At 36.4% G+C, this 22,404-nt stretch overlaps 1 protein-coding gene across 1 annotated transcript; it reads right to left on the bottom strand.

The window, feature by feature from the left end:
- Positions 1-8,193: 8,193 nt before the first annotated feature.
- Positions 8,194-9,216, bottom strand: LOC101715893 (olfactory receptor 4K15). The gene has a single exon (XM_004865012.3). The coding sequence runs from the start codon at positions 9,166-9,168 to the stop codon at positions 8,194-8,196; it is 975 nt and encodes a 324-aa protein (XP_004865069.1). The 5' UTR covers positions 9,169-9,216.
- Positions 9,217-22,404: the final 13,188 nt, after the last annotated feature.

Raw genomic sequence — 22,404 nt, 5'->3', positions numbered from 1 at the left:
CTCATGTTCCCTTATAATTTTGAAGCCGTTTTTCTTTTCCTGGTCATTAACTGCAATCTTGTCTTCTATATCTGAAATTCTGGCCTCACATTGGCTCATTCTGCTGTGTAGACTTTCAATGGAGTTTTTCATGTCCTGGAAATCTGTTTGCATCTGTTTTATGGATTCCATTTGTTTCTTATGTTAGGATTCCATCATGTTCCTGAGCTCCTCTCTAGATTTATTAATCATGTCTTTCACTAGGGGTACAATCTCTGTTGTTATCTGCAAAATTATTTCTGATTTCATTTTTTCCAGATCCCCTTTTGTTGCCAGTTCAATGGGTCCAGGTGGTTGAGTATCAGAGTGTTCCATCTCATTTCTCTTTGGGGTTGATGTAGGTGATCTGGAAGTCTGGTTTTGAGACTTATTTATGTATTTTCTCATTTCGACTGGGGGGTGTGCTGTTGGCACCTGCACGAATTGCGTCCTCTGAGCTGGGAGAGGTGGGACATGGGCTGGGAGCACAGGTAGGGATGGTGGCCCAAAAGCTCTTTCCTCTGGGCCGGGACCAGAGGGAGGGATGGTGGCCGGGAAGCCCCTTCCTCTGGACCAGGAGCAGTGGGACGGTGGCTCAGAAGCCCCTACCTCTGGGCTGGGAGTGGCGGGACTCAGTATCATGGTATGGTGGTCCGGTGTCCTCTGCGTCTTTGTAGTGTGCAACCAGGTGGCTGTATAGAGGAGCACAGGAGGGGGGGTGTCCATTGGATTGTTGCCAGGGCATGGGCTGATTTGGCATATTCTGTGTGACTTGTGGCCTCAGTAGGGCGTGTGCAGACCTGCCTGTCTGCAGTGGGCTGATTCCGTGCATTCTGTGTGACTTGCAGCCTCACCTCGGTAGAGTGTGCCAACTCCACTCATCTTAAATCCATAGATAAATCACAAATAGGTAACATGAATGGAAAACTTCATGCAACAATTATGAAGAAAACCATATATCAATCAATATCTCAGGGCATCCCTGCTGGAATGCAAAATCTGATAACTAAATCTGTTAAAACAGTCTGTCAGTAGTGAAGTCAGATTGATGGCACAAGACATCCAACCCACATGTCCCCTCAACAAATATCTATCAGCCATACACATGCAGCAGCACCTTTTTGGTGAGTTTTAAATCCAAGCAGAGAGTTTTGAATTCCTGGTTGAATCTGAGACTTAGGAAGGTCAGGTTGGGAAGACAGATAAATGGACTAATGGCAAGATCTCTGACCATGATATCACTGTGAACCTGAAGCAGTCCTGTGTCCTTGTGAGGACTCCTCCAGTCCTACTTCTCTGTGGCTCTGCCAACAGCCCTGTCTGCCAAGAGACTAGGAGGAACCATGCCTATTTATGCCCCCATTAAGAATATCCATCAAACTTAGACAAAATTAAACATTCTTTCATGGTAAAAAAAACAGAACTCCCAAAAATTAAGTATAGGAAGACTATACTATGATACAATAAAGTGCATATACCAGAAGCAAAATGTTAACATCATATTCAGAGGGGGAAAGTGGAAAGCTTTGTCTCTAAGATCAGAATAAGACACCTTCACCATTTTCATTCAGTATAATACAGAATTCTCAGACAAAGGAAAGGTCAAAAGAAAACAATAGGAGAAGGGGGAATGGTAGAGGAAGAGGAAGAGATGAAAGAGAAAGAAGAGGAGGAGAAAAAAGAGGAAGAAGAGGAAGGGATAGAAAGGAGCAAGAAGAGAAGGAAGAAGAGGGGAGGAAGAGGAGAAATAAAACAAACCAGAAAAGAAACTTAAATTGTTTTTGCTTGCATGTGAAAAGACATTCTATGGATAAAGTCCAAAAAAAAAAAGAAAAAAAAATTTTTAGAAGTAATAAGCAAAGAAATATTTGCAGGATACAAAATCAATATGAAAAAAAAGTATACATGTAGCAATTTTTACACACCATAAACCTTTTCCAAAGCAAAAGTCAAGAAAACAATACTATTTACAAAGTTACAAAAATGCTTAGTAATAATTTTAACAAAGGACATGAAAGCTGTATACAATGAAAATTATAAACATTGATGAGAAATTGAAGAAGACATAAGTAAACAGAAATATATTATGAATTCAAGACTGGAAAAAATAATACTAATATTCATACCATCTGAAACATTCTACAGATCTGATGCACTTCCTGTCAAAATTTCAAAGAGCTTTTTTACAGAATTAGCAAAAGCAATCTAAAACACATATGGAAGGACAAAGAATTAAGAATAGTTAAAGCAATGTGGAGCAAAAATATCAAAACTACAGGCATCAAGTTACTTGATTTCAAATATACCACAAAGCTACAGTAATCAAAATAGCATGACAAAGGCATAAAATAGCCATATTGGTCAAAGAAACAGAACAGAGAATGTACAAAGAAACACACTAATTTATGGGCAATTGAGTTGTAACAAAATGGTCACAATAGACAGTGTTGAAAAGACAATCACCTCAATATGTGATACTTAGCAATCTGGAGATACACATGCAGAAAGGTAAAATTGGACCATATCCACATTATATTAAAATATCAACTGAAGGTAGATTATGAATCTAAACCTATGTCCTGAAGCTCAAAAACTAATAGATGAAAATATAGGATCAAACTCCATGATATTAGTTTTGGCAATGTATTCTTTTCATGTGACCTCACAAAACAGGCAGCAAAAGGAAAAATAGACACATGGAATTTCATCAGACCAAGAAGCTTCTGCAAAGCAAAGAAAATAACCAAGAGAAAAGAAACAACCTATGGGAGTGGAGAGAATATTTGAAGGTATACATAAGGTAAGAAGTTAATACATCTGTAATATATAGGAATTCAATTCTGTAGAAAAAAGTTCTATTAATCTGACTAAAGCATGGGTAAAATACTGGAGGAAACATTTTTCCAGAGAAGACATAGAAGTGGCCAATAGGTAATAAAAATATGCTCAACACCGCTAACCATCAGGGAAATGCAAATAGAAAACAGAGTGAAATATTACATCATATTTGTACCACAATTATTATCACAAAAAGATAGAAGTCTTGAGGTTGTAGAAAATAGAGAACCTTAAACATTTTGGATGGGAAAGTAAACTGGTATAGCCATAATGGAAAGCATTCTGGATTGGAACTTCTTCAAGAATTTCATACTAAAACTACCTTAAGATCCAGAAATTCACCTCTGGTTTCATATCCAGTGGAAATGAAGTCAGTGTCTCAAAGAAATATCTGCTCTCCCATGAACATTGTAGGATTGTTCCCAACAGTGAAGATATGGAAACAAAATAAGTGTGCATTGATGAATAAATAGATAAAGAAAATATATATGGGAATGTTATTGAGCCTAAAACACGGAAATCCTGTCATTAATGACTGCATGCATCAAACTACAAGACATTAGTCTAATAAAAATCAGACACAGAAAGACACATACTGCAGGAACTCACTTGTGTGTGAGACCTCTAAAATGTGAGCTTGCTGAACAGAGTGTAGAATGTAGTTGTCAGGAGTGAAGTGGTAAGGGAAATGAGATGTTGGTCAAGGGCACAGAGTTTTGGCTCTGAAAAATCTAATGCATAGCATGCTGCCTATAGTTTATAATTGTACTAAAGCAGTGTTTTAAGTGAGTTGATCTTCAGAGTTCTCACCATCCTCAAAAAGTAACTGTTTGTCAATTCGCTTGATTATGGTTCCATTTCACAACCTGTATGTTTGCATATATCAAAACAACACATTACATAATTTAAATATACACAAACTTTATTTGTCAATTTTACATCAGTAAAACTGAAAAAAGTGTGACATAACTGAGCTGAAAACTGTGAGGGAGTTGAGAAGGAGCTGTCCCATGTAATTAGGGAATTCATGCTTTAACTGGAAGGTTGAAGGTGAAAAAAAAGTAATTTTATATGAATATTTCCAATAGTTAGTAAACTTATTTCTAATTGGGCTATATATTAAACATATGAAATTGATTTTTGTGTATGGTGATATTGGAACACTAAAAAAATGGATGGCAGAGTGTGGAAGTTAGAATTTTCACTGCCCTTGAGGAAAACTACACATGCACAAGAGAAGTATAGGATAAACTCTGTAGTCCTGGGTTTGAGTCATAGACACCAGAATAACTCATGTCACTCAGACACAAATGGGTAGATACAGAAGAAAAACAGACTGGTGTGCAAGCATTCCATTGTGCCAGAAAGTAGTCAAAGTATGCTTTGTGAACAAAAATATCTATGATAGGAATAAAATAATATAACCTGAAAATATTCATGCATAAGGGAAAATAAATTCATGTGAAAAGGAGAAAGAAAACAAGTATAAATAGAAAATTGGAAATATTTTAGTATGAATAATAATAAAAATCCTGCCCATCAAAATTGTAAAAAGTACCAAAAATCAAGTATAAATTTTCAGCCTTATATTTAAAAAGTGTCTTAGCTAGATTTCATCAAATTGCCAACCCCTATGAAACAGTCTAATAGTGTATTTTGGATACTGTTTTGAACAGATAGCTGAATAGGGATGATAGTATATTTGGGATATAATCCCAGTAAGAAAAAGTGAAGGAATTGATGAAGTAAAATAATGCTGGCCATGGTAATGCTATCATGACTCCAAAAATTTCAGCCACAGGAAATGTACATAAGTGACAGAAGAGCATGACTTGAGGACCAGGAGTAACTGTTTATGGAACTTTAGGGGGGTTTTGGGACATGCTTCAGGCTAACTTCATCATTAAACCATGATGGTTTGTTGTACTTATTTATGGAAACTGACTTGTAAAGTGATGGGGAGTCCTAATGACATGGTCACTAGGTGCCGCTAGAAGAACTAAGAGCCAATGTGCCTCAAATGGCTTCTATGAACTATGTAAAATTTGACCCTGAAATCTTTCCCCACTAACTGTCACACCTACTGGTTGATGACGACCTCTAGGGATGCTAACACTTTCTCAGTTTTGGCTGTGACTGTACTGGAGCAGAGTTGCCTGGTGTTAGACTGTGCCCTGACACAGTGAAACAGAGATGTTCTACCACATGTGCTTGATGGAGATTACTGCCTATCTGCACAAAACTGTCCACTGTGTGAAGCCAATGGGAGCAGGTAGTACAGTGCATCACCAAGATTTGCTGTCTCCTGCCTATGCTCTGTGGTACATCTACTCTGTTACAGAGTCTTCGAGATAGTGATTGATCACACAATTTTAAAAAACTTATTACAAGAAAGTTGCTGGACTAAATTATAGTACAATAATGTTATTGATTCAAGCCATAATTGAAATTCCTTAGTTCCTTCCTTCCTTCCTTCCTTCCTTCCTTCCTTCCTTCCTTCTTTCCTTCCTTCTTTCCTTCAACATCCATGCTAAATTACTTTCACCTAGTCCAGTTTTTCACTTAGTTCTGGCTGAATGCATGGTTGGGTAACTCACACCTTTTTCAACAATAAAGGGTCAGGTTAAGTTGTGGCAACTGAGTAACTATGGAAACACCAAAAGAAATTCTAGTGAATTCATTAAATTTCATCCATGTTATTTACTGCCGACATGCAATTTGAATTTCTAATAATAATTATAGATATTGGTTTTGCCAATAATTTGTCTTTTTTATCCATTCATTCATTCATTTTCACTTCCCATGCTTTATTTTATGCTGAGAATTCTAATGTGGCCAGGTAATAGACAAAGTTTCCATTTGTGTTTTGAGTATGTTGTTGTTGCTGCTGCTACTGTGCAGAACTGGGGAATTGAATCCAGGGCCTCAAGTTACATTCCCAGCCCAGCAGTCAAAAGATTTTGCTCTGTGGAAGTGATAGTGTATTCTCTAATAAAAATGTTGTTCTGGGAATCAAGATTTCATTCCAGCAAAATCTGGAATTATGATAAAAAAAAGAAAAAAATCTACAAGTAATCCCAGAAGATAGTGGGTAGAGAAGACAAACTTAACTGTTTTTATTTCTTGAAACTATTTTAGGTATTCATGGCATCATGCCATATGTTGTTACTTCAGATCATATATTGCACTTTGGCAGGCATGATTTGTAGCATGCAATTTCAATCCTACCTACTTTTCTGAGTGCTACTGGGGCATTTGATTATTTCCTAAAGGTGGTTCATGGAGGAAGAGCACATACAATGATCCTGTACCTATTATCACAAATTTTTCACTGTAAAATGTATTTCCTATAAGAGATAATCTTAGGGGAATGCAAAGTCTGTCAATAAGACCTTGTAAGTCCTAGAATAATGAGAAGGACTGCAAGCAGAAAGAAAACTCATCTCTGGAGTCAGAATCAGTTAGAATCATTTCTAATAAAGACAAATTGTTACCATCTCTGTGGACTAATTTACCTGCTGTAACTGACATGATGGATGGCAGGTTGAAAGGATCAATCTCTTCTGCTCACAAGTCAAATATTTAGGATCAATAATAATAGCAAAAGAGAGATGAATTTTAGTTAAAGGGAACCCAACACTATGGGGACACTCATGGCCAAAATTATAGCTTCCATGTTTATTTCATTCTTGAGCTCATTGTAGATCTTCTCTGTGATAGGCAACAAAAATTAGTTGGCATGCAATCCTGTTTTCTGTTCTTGATTGTCTTCTCTCTGGAAGATGATATATAGTAGGGTTTGATGTGATAACCAAAGATCCCCAAACTCTGTACTGATTCATATTGATCTTTTCTCATTTTTCTGCTGCATAGCTCCTTCTTTGATTTTCCCACATTATTCTGCTATTGCCCTTACTGAGCCAGTAAAGCCATTTGCTATTGTCCAGGAACTCCTCTTTATTTTATCTAAGTACAATTCTAAATCCAGATTTTACAATCAAGTAAATTTTTCTCACCAGTGTAATTTCTGGTTACCGGGAGTGGGGCTTTAATGCAGGAGTAGTAGCCCATTTGTTGGCATACACCAATATGGGTAAATCTCCTTTCTGTGAGCCAGTGTTTTCTTTTCTATCAGATGGCTATGGAAATCCTATAAGGACTCCAAAATTTTAGCTGAAGGAAAGGTGGTGACAGAAGTACTTGATATGGGGACCTGGAATATGTGTTTATCCAACTTAATGAGAACTTTGGAAATGGTTCAGCCTAACTCCACCATCAGTTAAAACCTAAAGGGCTTCTTGTACTTATTGAAGTAAATTATGACTTGTGAAATGATGGGAGTTGCTAATAAGATCATCACTTGGTGACACATTCTCAAAACTCAGTCCCTATTAAAGCCCAATGGCATCCTGGAATCTACCTATTGGACACTGTAGAGAGCCAGGCATCATGGCACACACCTGTAATTGGAGCACTGAGGAGGCTGAGACAGGAGGATTATGAGTTTGGATTCACCCTCAGCTATATAGTGAGATCTTGTTTCAAGAAAATACATATAAAACCAAACCAAACAGACAAGCCTAGTAGTAATACTTGCTGCAAAAACAAAATCAAAAGCAAAAAACAAACATATAAAAAACAAGAAAAACACTTGCTTTACTCTAGATCTTGAAGAGTTAGTATTGTTACTCATCACTTTAGCCTTTGTAATGAACCAATGTAGTGTCACTTTTGATCATGAATATAATCATTTCATTTGATTTACTTGTACATACAACCCAAAGTATTAGAGAGTCTTGTACTGAAAAATGAACATGGTAAAGTAACACATTCAAGTAAAAATCCTATGAATGATGAAACAACAGAGTCAGAGCTGTATTATAAGAATGCCACATTCAGAGGAAAATGCACACAGAGCTTGGCAAAACAGTAATTTTTATCACTCTTTTTCCAATTTAAATTTGTTTTAAAAAGTTCCTTTCTTTACATACAAGTAAAACTCATTTAATTAGTTGGAGTATGAACAATACATTTTAAACCCATACAATGTCCAGTGTATTTCTACTTTTTAAAAAACCATGGCACCATTAACATGGAAGTCAATAACACATTATATCAAAACCATGTGACATTTAAAGTAAGAAGAGGAAATCAAGAAGAACCAAACAAATGATGAAAAAAGATTAAATTTGCTAACATTCATTGTACTTATTAGAAAATTTAACCCATTATTTAAGTTTAATAAATCTCATAGATCAAAATGATAAGCTTTAACATTACAGCAATTCCATTTAAAAATGACTAGAAATAACCTAAAATGGTTATAGTCCTGTAAGTTTACTCTGTTTCCAGAAAAAGAACATTCCTTATGAGTGTAGAAATCTGGGCAGGCTTTAGACACCGACTCTTTAGTTTTGACATAGCTGCCTTCACTTCTTTATTTCTCAGAGTATAGATAACTGGGTTTAAAATGGGAGTAAAGATAGTATAGAACACAGCAAGGATTTTGTCCACTGAATAACTGCTGAAGGGCCACACATAGATGAAAATGCATGGTCCAAAGAAGAGTGTGACCACAGTGATGTGAGCAGTCAGGGTGGAGCGGGCCTTTGCCATGCTTGCAGAGGAGCGTTTCCTGACTGTAAAAAGGATCACAGTGTAGGAGACAACCAAGAGGACAAAGGAACTCAGGGAAAGAAAGCCACTATCTGCCACTATTAGTAAGCTGATAACATACGTATCTGTACAGGCCAGCTTGGTCACTAGAGGGAGGTCGCAGAAAAAGCTGTCAACCTGATTAGGACCACAAAAAGGCAAGTTGACAGTAAATGCCAACTGGCTAGTAGTATGAATGAAACCCACACACCAGGAGATGATGACAAGAATAATGCATACACGGCGGTTCATGATTGTCATGTAGTGGAGAGGCTTGCATATAGCCACATAGCGATCATAAGCCATGGATACAAGAAGTACCATTTCACCACCAGTGAAGAGGTGAACAAAGAAAATCTGTGCCAGGCAGGCATCAAATGAAATAGTCTTGTGCTCAACAAGAAGGTCTGCAATCATTTTGGGAGTAGCAAAAGAGGCAACGCACACATCTATGAAAGACAGGTTTGCAAGCAGAAAGTACATGGGGTTATGAAGACAGTGGTCTGAGATCACTGTGAGGATGATGAGAAAGTTCCCCAGCAGTATTGCTAAGTAGAGTAGTGAAAATATGAGAAACAAGAAAGGTTGGAGCTCCTTGGAACTAGAGAGTCCCAGCAACACAAATTCAGTCACCTGAGAATGATTCGTCTCATTCATTTACTTTGGAAGATCCTTATAACCAGTTACCTGAACAGGAGAGAAACAGAGATCAATAAATGAATGGATATGGCTTCCTTTTCCAATTACAGTTCAGGTTTTCAAAATTCTATATATTTATGTTTCTGGGTTTTCTGAAACATTAGAATTCATATTGAGAGTACAGTAAATGCTATGAACCTAGTAATGTAAAGTTTAAAGACAGATCAACTTAAAGTACTATGTTGAAAAGCCTAATAGGTGTTATCCTTGATTAGGTAACATGAAAAGGAAGGGGAATGAACTGCTGGTAATATTGGTTTATAATATCATTGATATATTAAGAATATTCACTGTCAGAACTTACCAATATGTGCTTTTTGCTCTGTTGTGAACGTATGTTTCATGTTTATAAAGATTAAAAGAGAGGAGAAATAAAGATAGCATTGCATTTGTGTAAGTTCATGGAAGAATCATCACTTTGATTGCTATGTCCTCTTCTTCTCCAGTAACAAATTCTCTAAACTAAAACATAAAATCTTTGCATAACTGAGAGTTTTCACAATCCCCCAGCTTGTAACTTAGCTCCTCGTGGAGTTCTTCTTTTTCAAGAAATCTGATGTTTTAATTCCTTTTGATCAATCCATGAAAATTTTAAGCTTCTTTTTACCCAGGCAATGGTGTTAATAAACATAGAAATTTTATAGGATTATGAATAATTGTTTGTTTTGATTTAGTGAGTCTTTTAAAAATCACAGTTGTAAAGGGTGAATTTTTACTATAAGGAACCCAGATTATGAGAAAAATTTTTTCTTAATTATTTTATGTTCTATTTTACCAGAATTTATTCCTCTTCATGTCATACTTATGTAAGCTAACTAGAACTTCACAAAAGTTATATGACAATAAGAAAAATAAAAAACAAATTGTAAAGAAACATTTGCATTCTCCATGTCAAAATCAGTTCTTGTAAGAGGTTATCTTTTATTTTACTGTTTTCTAGCTATTTAAAAATTTTGATATTAACACCTTCTTTGATGATAACAAAATAGTTTCTCCTTGAGTGTCACTGGAGACTTATGCATAAGGACAGGGAATGTGATGAATAGTTTATCTTTCAAAATTCAAGTTCAGGGACTAACTTTTATATTTCAAATCTCCATTTCATATATTACCACATATTTTATCAAAATGGTGACTTCTGTACTTTCAGAAAGTTTAACAAGTGGGGTTGCAAGGTAGAACAGATTGCAAGAAAAATTAATCAATTCTGTCTTTGAGAAGCTAGGATATTCTTTTTCTTTCTCACCTTCTTCTCTTTGCTCAGGAGTCCTGACTCCTAGATCCTTTGATATAAATACTACACTAAATTCCTGAGGCAGGAAAGGGAACAATATCCAAACAAACAAATAAAAAATGCTAATAGAGTTTCAAATGTCCCTGATCAGAAAGAAGAAAGCATTAAGTACAGCAAGTTAGTCTCCTAGGAATATGTCTAGGTATTCATCAGAAAAAGGTATTGCAGGAAACAGTTTTGAGCAAAGATAGCTGTAGAATAAACCTGGAAGTTCAATTATGAAAGGAAGTCATCACAAGAATCACCCTGTCATTAGCTTTTCTGAGTCTTCTGCAAAGCTGTTCTTCCACTGTCACTGGCTTCTTGGGATGCTCACAAAAAGAAAGAACTTTTTTTTCATGAAGAAAAAGCTTAGGAAAATTGATACAACCAAGAACTGAGTTTCTTTGTTTATAAGATGAAAGCAGCAAAGAATAGGAGCTTTAAATTTATTTCCTATTTAAATAATTTTCCTATTATTATTTCATTCATTTATATTAAAAGGCTTGTTTTTCCCAAGGCACTTTGTTATGCACTAGTGACAGAGTACTTAGGTTTATAACTTATGCCCCAAAGCTTATTTACTATTTTTAACAATTCCAGTCCATTCACACAAGCTGATCAATTCTCCCCTTTCCCTCCCTGGAATATGCAATATTAAATGACATTGACTATATTTTATGCCCCGACCCTCAAGTCACTGTTATGTAGGGAAAACAAAGTTATTAGAATAAAAAAATCACAGTTAAAAATCACAGATGTGTTATTGCACATGTTTGACACTGAACAGTTCCTAAAGAAGCTCATCATGCTCAAAATGAATATAAAATATTTAACATATTACTCCCAAAAAGACACCAAAAAGATTTTAAAATATTATGTAGGTGAGATATCTTTAATCAACTGTAATAAGTACATTTAAACATTATTAATAATGTGTTATTTCAGGCCAGAATAAATACTTTTCAGATAATTTTAAGTGGTGTGCTCTGAAACATACAAGAATGAGCTTTGTGTTCATCTAAACACAATCTTTTCATTTTCTGTAATATTGAAATAAAAATTAATGCATGCTCATGAGGTTGTGATAGGTGATTCTCAGATAGCTCCTTTTTGAAATTCTATCAAAGGTATCTCTCGAATGCATATAATTCAGATGTTATACCTGCCGAAGAAGTGAAGCAAACAAAAGTGTAGTATACAGGTACCACCAAACTCTACCATATCAAAGTCGCCTCTTTCACAAGCTTTTGAGCTTTGCCACTCACCACATGAAGTCTCCTGTAATCCACATCAGAGTTATGAGAGTCACTGTCATCACTACATAGAAGATAAATACTTGTGTGTGCAGTGTGATCTTTAGATAATACCAACAAAACACTTTCACTTACCTAAAATAAAGTGGAAAGTGTGGAGATATCCTATAATCTATAGTCATTAATGCTTGAGAAGGATTTAGTTCTTTCACGTCTCCTGTGTATCTCTGTGGAGATAAGTCATCAAGTTTACTTTTTTTTTTTTTTTTTTTTTGGTACCGGGGATCGAACTCAGGTCCTTGCTCTTGCGCAGCAGGTGGTGAAACCACTGAGCTAAATCCCCAGCCCCATCAAGTTTACTTTTTACAAAGGAAAACAGATTTAAAGTACTTGTTCGGAAGATGAGCTGTTTTCAAGGAGATGAGATAGGACTGGATACTGAATCCGAATCCAAATCCAGAGTAGTTGGGGGAACCTTTGAGCAGTCAGGAATCTGGGGGGGGGGGGATTTAAAGGACAAAATAAAGTATTCTGCAAACAAATATTCTGTTTCACAATTTTACAAAGACTTTAACCAACTGTAACTATATTATTTCTGTTAACGATGGCAGTAAAACTTTCAGAAACCTCTAGAAATTGAAAACAATCATATGTCACTAAGGTTAGTAGTCACATTAAAAGGACTATCTCCTGGTATTTGTTTTAGCTTTAAGTACAAATTATTTACTCATTTGTCCTAGGAAAATGCTACCATCCAAATTATTTTCACCTCACTGTTCTGGAAAGCAGCTCTATTCCTGTCCCTGGCTTTGTAATATCAGCTCCTACTGGGAGAAACAAAATTTTCCTGGAACCACTGGACTAGGGACAAAAGCAAGAAACCCACGCATTTCTAGTTTGGTTTTCACCCTTCAAACTTCGGAATGTCAATATCTCCAGCATATAGATATAGCAAGACCAATCACAGTGACTAGAAGCTAATGAGGACTTTGATGTCACTGGACTTCAGTGTCCAAGAGACCCAGAGGATAATGAGTGATGATGGCACAAATTGCCTTCATTAGGGATCATTACCTGAGAGAGTTTGTTTTTAGTTTTTAGTTCTTTCACGTCTCCTGTGTATCTCTGTGGAGATAAGTCATCAAGTTTACTTTTTTTTTTTTTGGTACCGGGGATCAAACTCAGGTCCTTGCTCTTGCGCAGCAGGTGGTGAAACCACTGAGCTAAATCCCCAGCCCCATCAAGTTTACTTTTTACAAAGGAAAACAGATTTAAAGTACTTGTTCGGAAGTACTTTATGCAAGAACTATAGTGCATTATCTTGAGGATTTCACAAATGGACCAAAGAGCAGGACAAATTTTTTTTTTTTTAGTTTTGAGACTCTCCTTTTTATAAATGTATGTTTGCAATACGTAATAATCATGTATTCACTCTGGGAAACTGGTACATGCATTTAACATATCTTGATCATTTTTGATCCTTGTATCTCACTCTCCATTACTTTTCTATTGTCCTCTTTTCTATTTCTAAAATGTCTACTTTCTTTTTTTTCTACCATTCCCACCTTGCCCATTTATTTATATTCAAGGATTCTCATATAAAAACTTCTGATATTTAATTTTCTGTACCTATTTCGGTTAGCACTATAGTCTCACTTTCCATCCGTTGTCCCTGAAAATGACATGATCTCATTCCGTTTTATGGGTGAATAATATTCCATTGTGTATGCATGTCACATTTTGTATCCATTCATCTGTTGACAGGTATCCAATCTGTTTACAGAGCTTACCCACTGTATAGTGCTGCTATAAACATGGATAATTGCATATCATTACAATGGGATGTGTTTAATTTTTTTTGTGTGTGGTACTGGGGATTGAACTCAGAACCTTGTGCTTGCAAGGCAGGCATGGTGCCACTGAGCTAAATTCCTGGGCCCACAATGTCTTTAATTCTTTCAGAAATATAAACAGGAGATATATACCTGATTTTTATTTTTAATACTTTGAGGAAGTTTCGTACTATTTACTTTGTGGTTGTACTAGGTTACATTCCCACCGACACTGTAGAAATTTTCCACTTTCCCCATATCTTCATTAGCATTTGTTGATTTTCTGTGTTCTTGATGATTGCCATTTTGACTAGAGTAAACTGGAATTTCAGAGTTGTTTTGCATTCCCTAATGACTAAAGATGCTAGATATTTTTTCCATCTATTTATTGATCATTTGTAATTTTTCTTCTGAGAAGTGCCTATTCATTTCATTTACTCAATTTTGCTTGTCATTTGTTCTTTTGGATTTTAATTCTTTTGATTCTTCATAGATTCTAGATAATAGTCCTGTGTCAGAAGAGTAGTTAGCAATTTTTTTCCATCCTATTGGTTGCCTTTTTATTCTGTTGATTGTTTTTTTTTTTTTTTTGCAGAAGCTTTTTTATTTGATGTACTTGTAATCCCATTTGTTGATTTTTGGTATTATTTCCTATGCTATTAGAGTTCTGTTCAGGAAATTTTTACCTGAGCCTATGGCTTCAAGTGTTTCCTCTATATGCCAGCAAGTTTCAAAGTTTCAGTTTTTATATCTAGGGATTTTATCCATTTTGATTTGATTTTAATACACAGTGAAAAGGATTTAGTTTTAATCTTCTGTATGTGGATACCCAGTTCTCCCAGCACCACTTGCTAAAGAGACTGTCTTTTTTTTCCATTAAGTTTATTGGTACATTTTAGGTCTACAATACAGTTAAATTCATCAATGGGATCTTGTACCTTTACATGATGTATCTTGGTTCTTATTTTTTCCCCATTCCCCTGTCCTCCCTTCACACCTTCAACCCTTCCTTATTCACAAAGACTTTGTTTCCATGTTTTGGACCCTGTGTAAAACATCCAATGACTGAAGTGCATAGGATTGTTTCTGTGCCTTCTACACTACTCCATTGGTCTGAGTGCCTGCTTTTCTACTAGTACCATGCTTTATCCTGTTGAAGAACATGTAACGTAGTGGAGAGAAATACAATGAGTGATTTGTTGGCTAGTCTATTCTGTTTCAAGAGAGTTTTAAAAAAGCAGCAAATTGTCTAAAATTGATGAGAAGACATTGTGTGACTCTGCAAACTTCACAGCAGTACAAATGCTGGCATTTTAACACCAAGTATTCCAGGGTTGTGCAGAAGAAGCTGTTTTCTAATAAAAACATCAACTCCTACAGAAAATATTCCAGTAGAGGGAGTAAACTACTTTGCAAAAAATTACCCTCTTACTTCAAATTCTTATGAAAAAATGTTAAGTGAAGCTCAAATTTTTCCTCTAAGATTATTCTTTATTCAAAAATATAATGAAAAATGAGAGAAGTGCAACTTATCCTTATAATATCATAGAATTTTGGTGCAGAAATGACTAGAAATCAATAAGTTCTACATACTTAATATATAGAGAAGTTGAATGAATTTTTCTGGGATTAGCTATTTGACCCAGATTGTACTGTCAAATTTATGGCCACATCTTCCAATTTTTTTATAAAATGCTCTACCTACTCAATTGCAATACCTCTTTCCAATACCTCTTGTGTTTTTATTATAGATTAAAGTGGATTTTTTAGTCTCTTGTCATATAATGTGATTAAAATATTTCTGTACATCTTTTTGATCAATACATCCCAGTATCCTTCCTTGATACATCCTTTTTTCTGTTCCCTTGTATGAAAGTAATCTTCAAAAAGAGTCTCTAGGGCCAGGGATTTAGCTCAGTGGTTCTGCTGTCTTCCTTGCAAACACAAGGTCCTGAGTTCAATCCGTGGTACTTAAAAAAAAAAAGCATCTCTAAAATTAACTAATTTTGCCTAAAATTTTCTTTTTTAACAAATGTCAAATATGCCAATTTCATTGCCATCAATTTCTGAAACATCTAGCCTGAATCATAAAGAATGATGTCTATTTTTCTAATATCTATATATTTAATTTCTAAATATTGCATAGTAAATGATTTATACTTTTATATAATTTTAATTTTATTTGCTCCAAACATGAATGAAGTATTCTGCCAAACTGTTACATATAATTTATGAGCTTGGTTTTTATAGTTGCCTATATCAATTAAATATAACCAAATAATTGTCCCCACATTGTAAAAAAAGTAGGTTTTCTAATTGAAAATCAGTATATTAGAAAATAATATATAGGACTCATCTTTCACATTTCCAAATGCTTTTGTGAGATAAATTCTTGAAAATTACTGGGATTAAGGATTTGAAAATTAATAGGTCTCAGATATATGAAATAAAAGTTCAGACTCTGGTACTAAGGTAGGAGATTAGGGCAATGGCAGACTGGCTGAAAGACAAGATGTAGCCTGTCATTCACAAGATTCTGAAGGCTGGGAACAGGATATAAGTGTGTAACTTGATCTAGAACAGTTGTGACCTGTCAATCACGTCTAAGATATGTGGATAGAGCAGCTTTTGGAAAACTAGATCTGGGAAGATATAACAAAACAGTGGCCACTGACTTTGTCTCCACTACAGTCTGCTGCTGTGCCATTGTTTATCATCATGCAAGAAGGATGCATGTCTTCTTGCTTTTTTCTTTTTCTTCACTCTTTTATTCTTTTCTTCTCTCTTCTTCACCTCTTCCCTTTTCTTGTTGTATGGTAAATAAAGGTTGTGTTTATCTGTTCCTTGATTGTCCTGGCCAATTCTTTGGGCAGGACAGAAAAAGTCTAGCATCTTTGGACAACATCCCCTATGGTAACTGTAATATGTAGCCTAATTCCATAATCTTATAAATTCCTGTATGTATCCTTTTTTCAATTGATTACTCCTCCCTCTTCAAACTTCCAACAACCACAAATGTGCTTTTTGTTTCTACAGATTTGGTTTTTCCCAAAAATATTATACACGTAGTAGCACAGAACGTGCCGAATCAGCCTGCTGCAGACTGACAGGTCTGTGCAAACCCTACCGAGGTCCTGAGTCACACAGAGCACATCAAATCAGCCCCTTGCAGACAGGCAGGTCTGCCCACACCCTACCGAGGTCCCCAGTCACGCGCAGCATGCTGCACACAGGAAGGACTGTGCATGCCCTAACGAGGTCCTGAGTCACATGGAAGACACCGAATCACCCCGCTGCAGACAGGCAGCCACCTGGTTCCACACTACAAAGACGCAGAGAACACCAGACCAGCAGACAAAGGTACTGAGTCCCAGCCGAGAGGTAGGGGCTTCAAGGCCACCAACCCTCCCACTGCTCCCGGCCCACAGGAAAGGGCTTTTGAGTCACCATCCCTACCACTGCTCCCGGCCCCTGTCCCACCTCACCCAGCTCAGAGGAGGTAATCCGTGCAGGTGTCAACAGACCCTTGCCCCAGTCAAAATGAGAAAACACATAACTAAGTCTCAAAACCAGACTACCAGATCACCTACAGCAAACCCAAAGGGAAATGAGATGGAACACTCTGATACTCAACAACCTGGACCCACTGAACTGGCAACAAATGGGGACGTGGAAAAAATGAAATCGGAAATAAATTCTCAGATAACAGGAGAAATTGTGCCCCTAGTGAAAGACATGATTAATAAATCTAGAGAGGAGCTCAGGAACATGATGGAATCCTAACATAAGAAACAAATGGAATCCATAAAACAGATGCAAACAGATTTCCAGGACATGAAAAACTCCATTGAAAGTCTACACAGCAGAATGAGCCAATGTGAGGCCAGAATTTCAGATATAGAAGACAAGATTGCAGTTAATGACCAGGAAAAGAAAAACGGCTTCAAAATTATAAGGGAACATGAGAAATCAATCCAGCAGCTGCTAGATGATGCAAAGAAGAATAACATAAGACTGATTGGGCTCAATGAAGAAACAGGAGAGAGTGCAGATGACATAAAAAAATCTCTTCACAGAAATAATGGCAGAAAACTTCCCAAGCAGGGGAAAAGAGCTTGACATACAGATAAGTGAGGCATATAGGACTCCAAATAGCCCTGATCAAAAAACAAATCTACACATAGGCATATAATTGTTAAGATTCCAGAAACTCAACAGAAGAACAAAGTTCTCCAAGCAGTCAGAGAAAAGAAACAAATCACATACAAAGGAAAGCCCATCAGAATCACAGCAGACTTCTCAACACCAACCATCAAGGCAAGAAGAGCTTGGAGTGACATATCCCAAGGCCTAAAAGAAAACAGCCTCCAACCCAGATTGATGTACCCTGCAAAACTATCTTTCAAAATGGATGGAGAAATAAGATACTTCCATGACAAAGAGCACCTTAGGAACTTGGTGAATACCAAACCAGCACTCCAAAGAATTTTACACAATATCCTAGGAACAGACATTGAGGATCACAAACCAAGAAAACAAACCAGAATGAACCCATCTGGCATGACAAGAAGTTAAATGTAAAGGGGGAGAACCCAACAAAAAGAAAAAGTCATGGCAATGACAAGTCAATACGTTTCAGTTATAACCACCAACGTTAATGGTCTCAATTCACCAATCAAAAGAAATAGACTGGCAGAATGGGTCTAGAAGCAAAATCCAACAATATGCTGCATACAAGAAACACACTTCATTCAAAAAGAAACTCATAGACTGAAAGGTAAAGGGTGGAAAACAATACTCCATGCAACAGGAACCCGAAAAAAATCAGGAGTAGCTATCCTCTTTGCAGATCAAGTAGATTTCAAACCAACACTGATTAAGAGAGATGAAGAAGGACACTACATCCTTGTAAAGGGAAGAATCCAAGAGGAAGAGATGACAATCATAAATATCTATGCACCAAACACTAGTGCACCCAACTATATAAAACAAATACTAACGAACATGAAAAGTTATATATGCACTAAAACAATTGTAGTGGGAGACCTCAACACCCCACTGTCACAAATAGATAGATCAACTAGACTAAAAATAAGAAATGAAATACTAGAACTCAATCGAACTCTTGAACAAATGAATTTATCAGATGTTTACAGAGTCTTCCACCCCACAAAATCAGAATACACATTCTTTTCAGCTGCACATGGGTCATTCTCAAAAATAGACCACATACTCACACATAGAAAATGTTTAAGTAAGTGCAAAGGAATTGAAGTTATCCCCTGTATATTATCAGACGATAGTGCAATGAAATTGGAGATTCATAGCAAAAGAAACTCAAAAAATTTCATAAACACATGGAAATTAAAAAACACACTTCTGAATAACCAATGTGTCACAGAGGAAATTAAACAAGAAAACAGACAGTTCCTCCAATTAAATGACAATGACAATACAACTTATCAGAATCTATGGGACACAATGAAAGCAGTCTTATGAGGGAAATTCATAGCAGTGAATACACATATTAGGAAAACAGAATGAGCCCAATTAAACAACCTGATGCTGAACCTCAAGCTTCTAGAAAAAGAAGAGCAGGACAACCCCAAAGCTCAAACAAGGGAGGAAATTATAAAGATCAAGGCAGAAATCAATGCAATGGAGACTAAGAGAACAATACAAAAAAATCAATGAAGCCAAGAGTTGGTTCTTCAAAAGAATCAACAAAATTAACAAACCTTTAGCCACCTGGTCAGAAAAAGGAAAGAAAAGGCCCAAATCCATGCAATTAGGAATGAAAAGTGTGAAACTACAACAGACCCAGCAGAAATCCAGAGGATCATCAATACCTACTTCCAGAACCTATACCCCAATAAGATGGACAACACAGAAGAAATGGACAGATTCCTAGATACATATGAATTACCAAAGTGGAACGAAGAAGACCTAAAGCTTCTAAAGAAGCCAATATCAACGAATGAAATTGAAAATGTAATTAAAAACTTATCAACTAAGAAAAGCCTGGTCCCTGATGGCTTCACTGCTGAATTCTACAAGACATTTAGATTGGAACTACTGCCACTACTGTTTAAACTCTTCAATGAAATTGAAAGGGAAGCAATACTCCCAAATTCATTCCTGGAAGCAAGCATCACCTTGATCCCCAAAGCAGAGAAAGACCCAACTGAAAAAGAGAACTATAGGCCAATCTCACTAATGAACATAGATGCAAAAATCCTTAATAAGATAATGGCAAACAATGCAGAAGATCATCAAGAAGATCATACATCCTGATCAAGTGGGATTCATCCCAGGGATGCAGGGATGGTTCAATATATGAAAATCAATTAATGTAATACACTATATCAATAGAGCCAAGGACAAAAACCATATGATTATCTCCATAGACACAGAGAAAGCATTTGACAAAATCCAACATGCATTTATGATAAAAACCCTACAAAAAATTGGAATAGATGGTCTCTACCTCAAACTGATAAAAGCCATCTATGAAAAAGCCAACAGCCAATATCATACTAAATGGTCAAAAGCTGAAATCCTTCACACTAAAATCAGGAACAAGACAAGGATGTCCACTATTACCACTGCTGTTCAGTACAGTTCTGGAAACATTAGCCTCGGCAATTAGACAAGAGAAAGAAATAAAAGGAATAGAGAAAGGTAATGAAGAAGTCAGATTGTCATTATTTGCAGATGACAAGATACTCTATATAGAAGACCCCAATAACTCCACCAAAAGTCTTCTAGACGTAATAACCAAATTCAGTCAAGTAGCTGGTTACAAGGTCAACACACAAAAATCAATAGCTTTCCTCTACACCAATGACAGCCTCACTGAGAGAGAAATAGGGCAAATAATTCCTTTCACAATAGAATCCAAAAACCTGAAATACCTAGGAATCAGCCTAACGAAAGAAATCAAAGACCTCTTCTCTGAAAACTATGGCACTCTGAAAAGAGAGATTGAAGATGATATCAGAAAATGGACAGACAACCCCTGCTCCTGGGTAGGAAGGATTAATATAATGAAAATGGCCATACTTCCAAAACTGCTATATAGATTTAATGCAATTCCAGTTGAGATCCCAGCAGCATAATTCATGGACCTTGAGAAAACAATCCAAAAATTCATTTTTAACAAGAAGAGACCCAGAATAGCAAAAGCAATTCTAGGTAACAGAGACATGGCAGGGGGTATCACAATCCCCAACCTGCAACTATACTACAAAGCTACTGTGATAAAAACAGCATGGTACTGGCAAAGAAACAGACTTGAGGACCAGTGGAACAGATTAGAACATGCAGAAACAACTCCAGACACACTCAGCCATCGCATCTTCGATAAAGGAGCCAAACATCCTCACTGGAGGAAAGATATCCTCTTTAATAAATGGTGCTGGAAAAATTGGGCTTCAAGTTGCCAAAAATTAAAACTAGACCTATATCTCTCACCATGCACTAAACTAAAATCAAAATGGATTAAATATCTGAATATTAAAATCGGAACACTGAACCTGTTGGAACAGAGGTTAGGTAGATCCATTGAAGACAATGGTGTAAGAAAAGATTTTATGAACAAACCTCAGTTACCCGTGAACTAGCACAAACAATCAACAAGTGGGATCTCTTCTTATTAAAAGGCTTCTGCACAGCAAGAGAAACCAGCAGTGTGAAGAGGCAACCCACAATGTGGGAAAAAATCTTCACCTGCTCTTCCTCAGACAAAGGTCTACTATCTCAAATCCATAAAGAACTTAAAAAGATCAGACCTCCCAAATCTAAAGACTCAATCTAAAAACGGGTATCTGAAATGAACAGACATTTCTCAGACAAAGAAATAGAAATAGCAAATAAATACATGAAAAAATGTTCAACATCACTGGTCATTCAAGAGATGCAAATGAAAACAATGCTGAGATTCCATCTCACCCCAGAAAGAATGGCTGCTATCATGAAATCAACCAATAACAAATGCTGGCAGGGCTGTGAGGGAAGAGGAACCCTGCTCCACTGCTGGTGGGAGTGTAGACTGGTGCAACCACTGTGGAAATCAGTTTGGAGATACCTCAAAGAACTAAGACTGAAAGTCCCATTTGACCCCTCTTTTCCACTGCTGGGGATCTTCCCCCCAAAATTAAAAGAATCATACCACAGTGATATATGTGTGCCCATGTTCATAGCAGCACAGTTTATAACAGCTAAAACTTGGAAACAGCCCAAATGCCCATCAACTGGAAACTGGATAAAGAAAATGTGTTTTTTTTTATAAAATGGAGTACTACTCAGCCATAAAAAATGAGAAATTAGAGACATTTATAGCTAAGTGGATGCACATTGAGGTGATACTCTTAAGTGAAATAAATAGGACACACTTGTAAATACCAAATAGTTTCTCTGGTGTGAGAAACTGAAAGTGTAAATAAGGACTAAATGTATAATACGTAATGTGAAATAGGAAGGAAAGGGGCAAAGGGGAAGGAAATGGGAGGGCTAGGGGAAAGGATAGAAGGGAATGGGATTAATATGAGAAAATGGAAAAATAGGAACAAAATCTTTGTAAATAGAGAGGACTGGAAGGGTTGAAGGGAGGGCTGGGCAAGGGTGAAAAATAAGAACCAAGAGAGACTATGTAAAGGTGCAAATTTCCAATGATGAATGTCATTATATTGAATACCTAAAATGTACCAATGATTATAATGAATAATCGATAATGTAAAATAGGAAGAAAAGGTCCAAAGGGGTAGGGGTATTGGGAGGGGCAGGGGAAAGGAAAGAAGGGAAATGAAAAATGATGAGAAATGGAAAAAATGGA

Source organism: Heterocephalus glaber, unplaced genomic scaffold (assembly GCF_053883595.1).
Source record: "Heterocephalus glaber isolate CG9 unplaced genomic scaffold, H.glaber_assembly_v1.0 deba00001662, whole genome shotgun sequence".
Lineage (NCBI taxonomy): Eukaryota > Metazoa > Chordata > Mammalia > Rodentia > Bathyergidae > Heterocephalus > Heterocephalus glaber.
The sequence above is the reverse complement of the archived record's forward strand: the minus strand, read 5'-3'. Positions and strand labels throughout refer to the sequence as shown.

Coding starts and splice junctions, on each gene's coding strand:
- LOC101715893 (XM_004865012.3), bottom strand. CDS start 9,168: ATGAATGAGACGAATCATTCTCAGGTGACTGAATTTGTGTTGCTGGGA.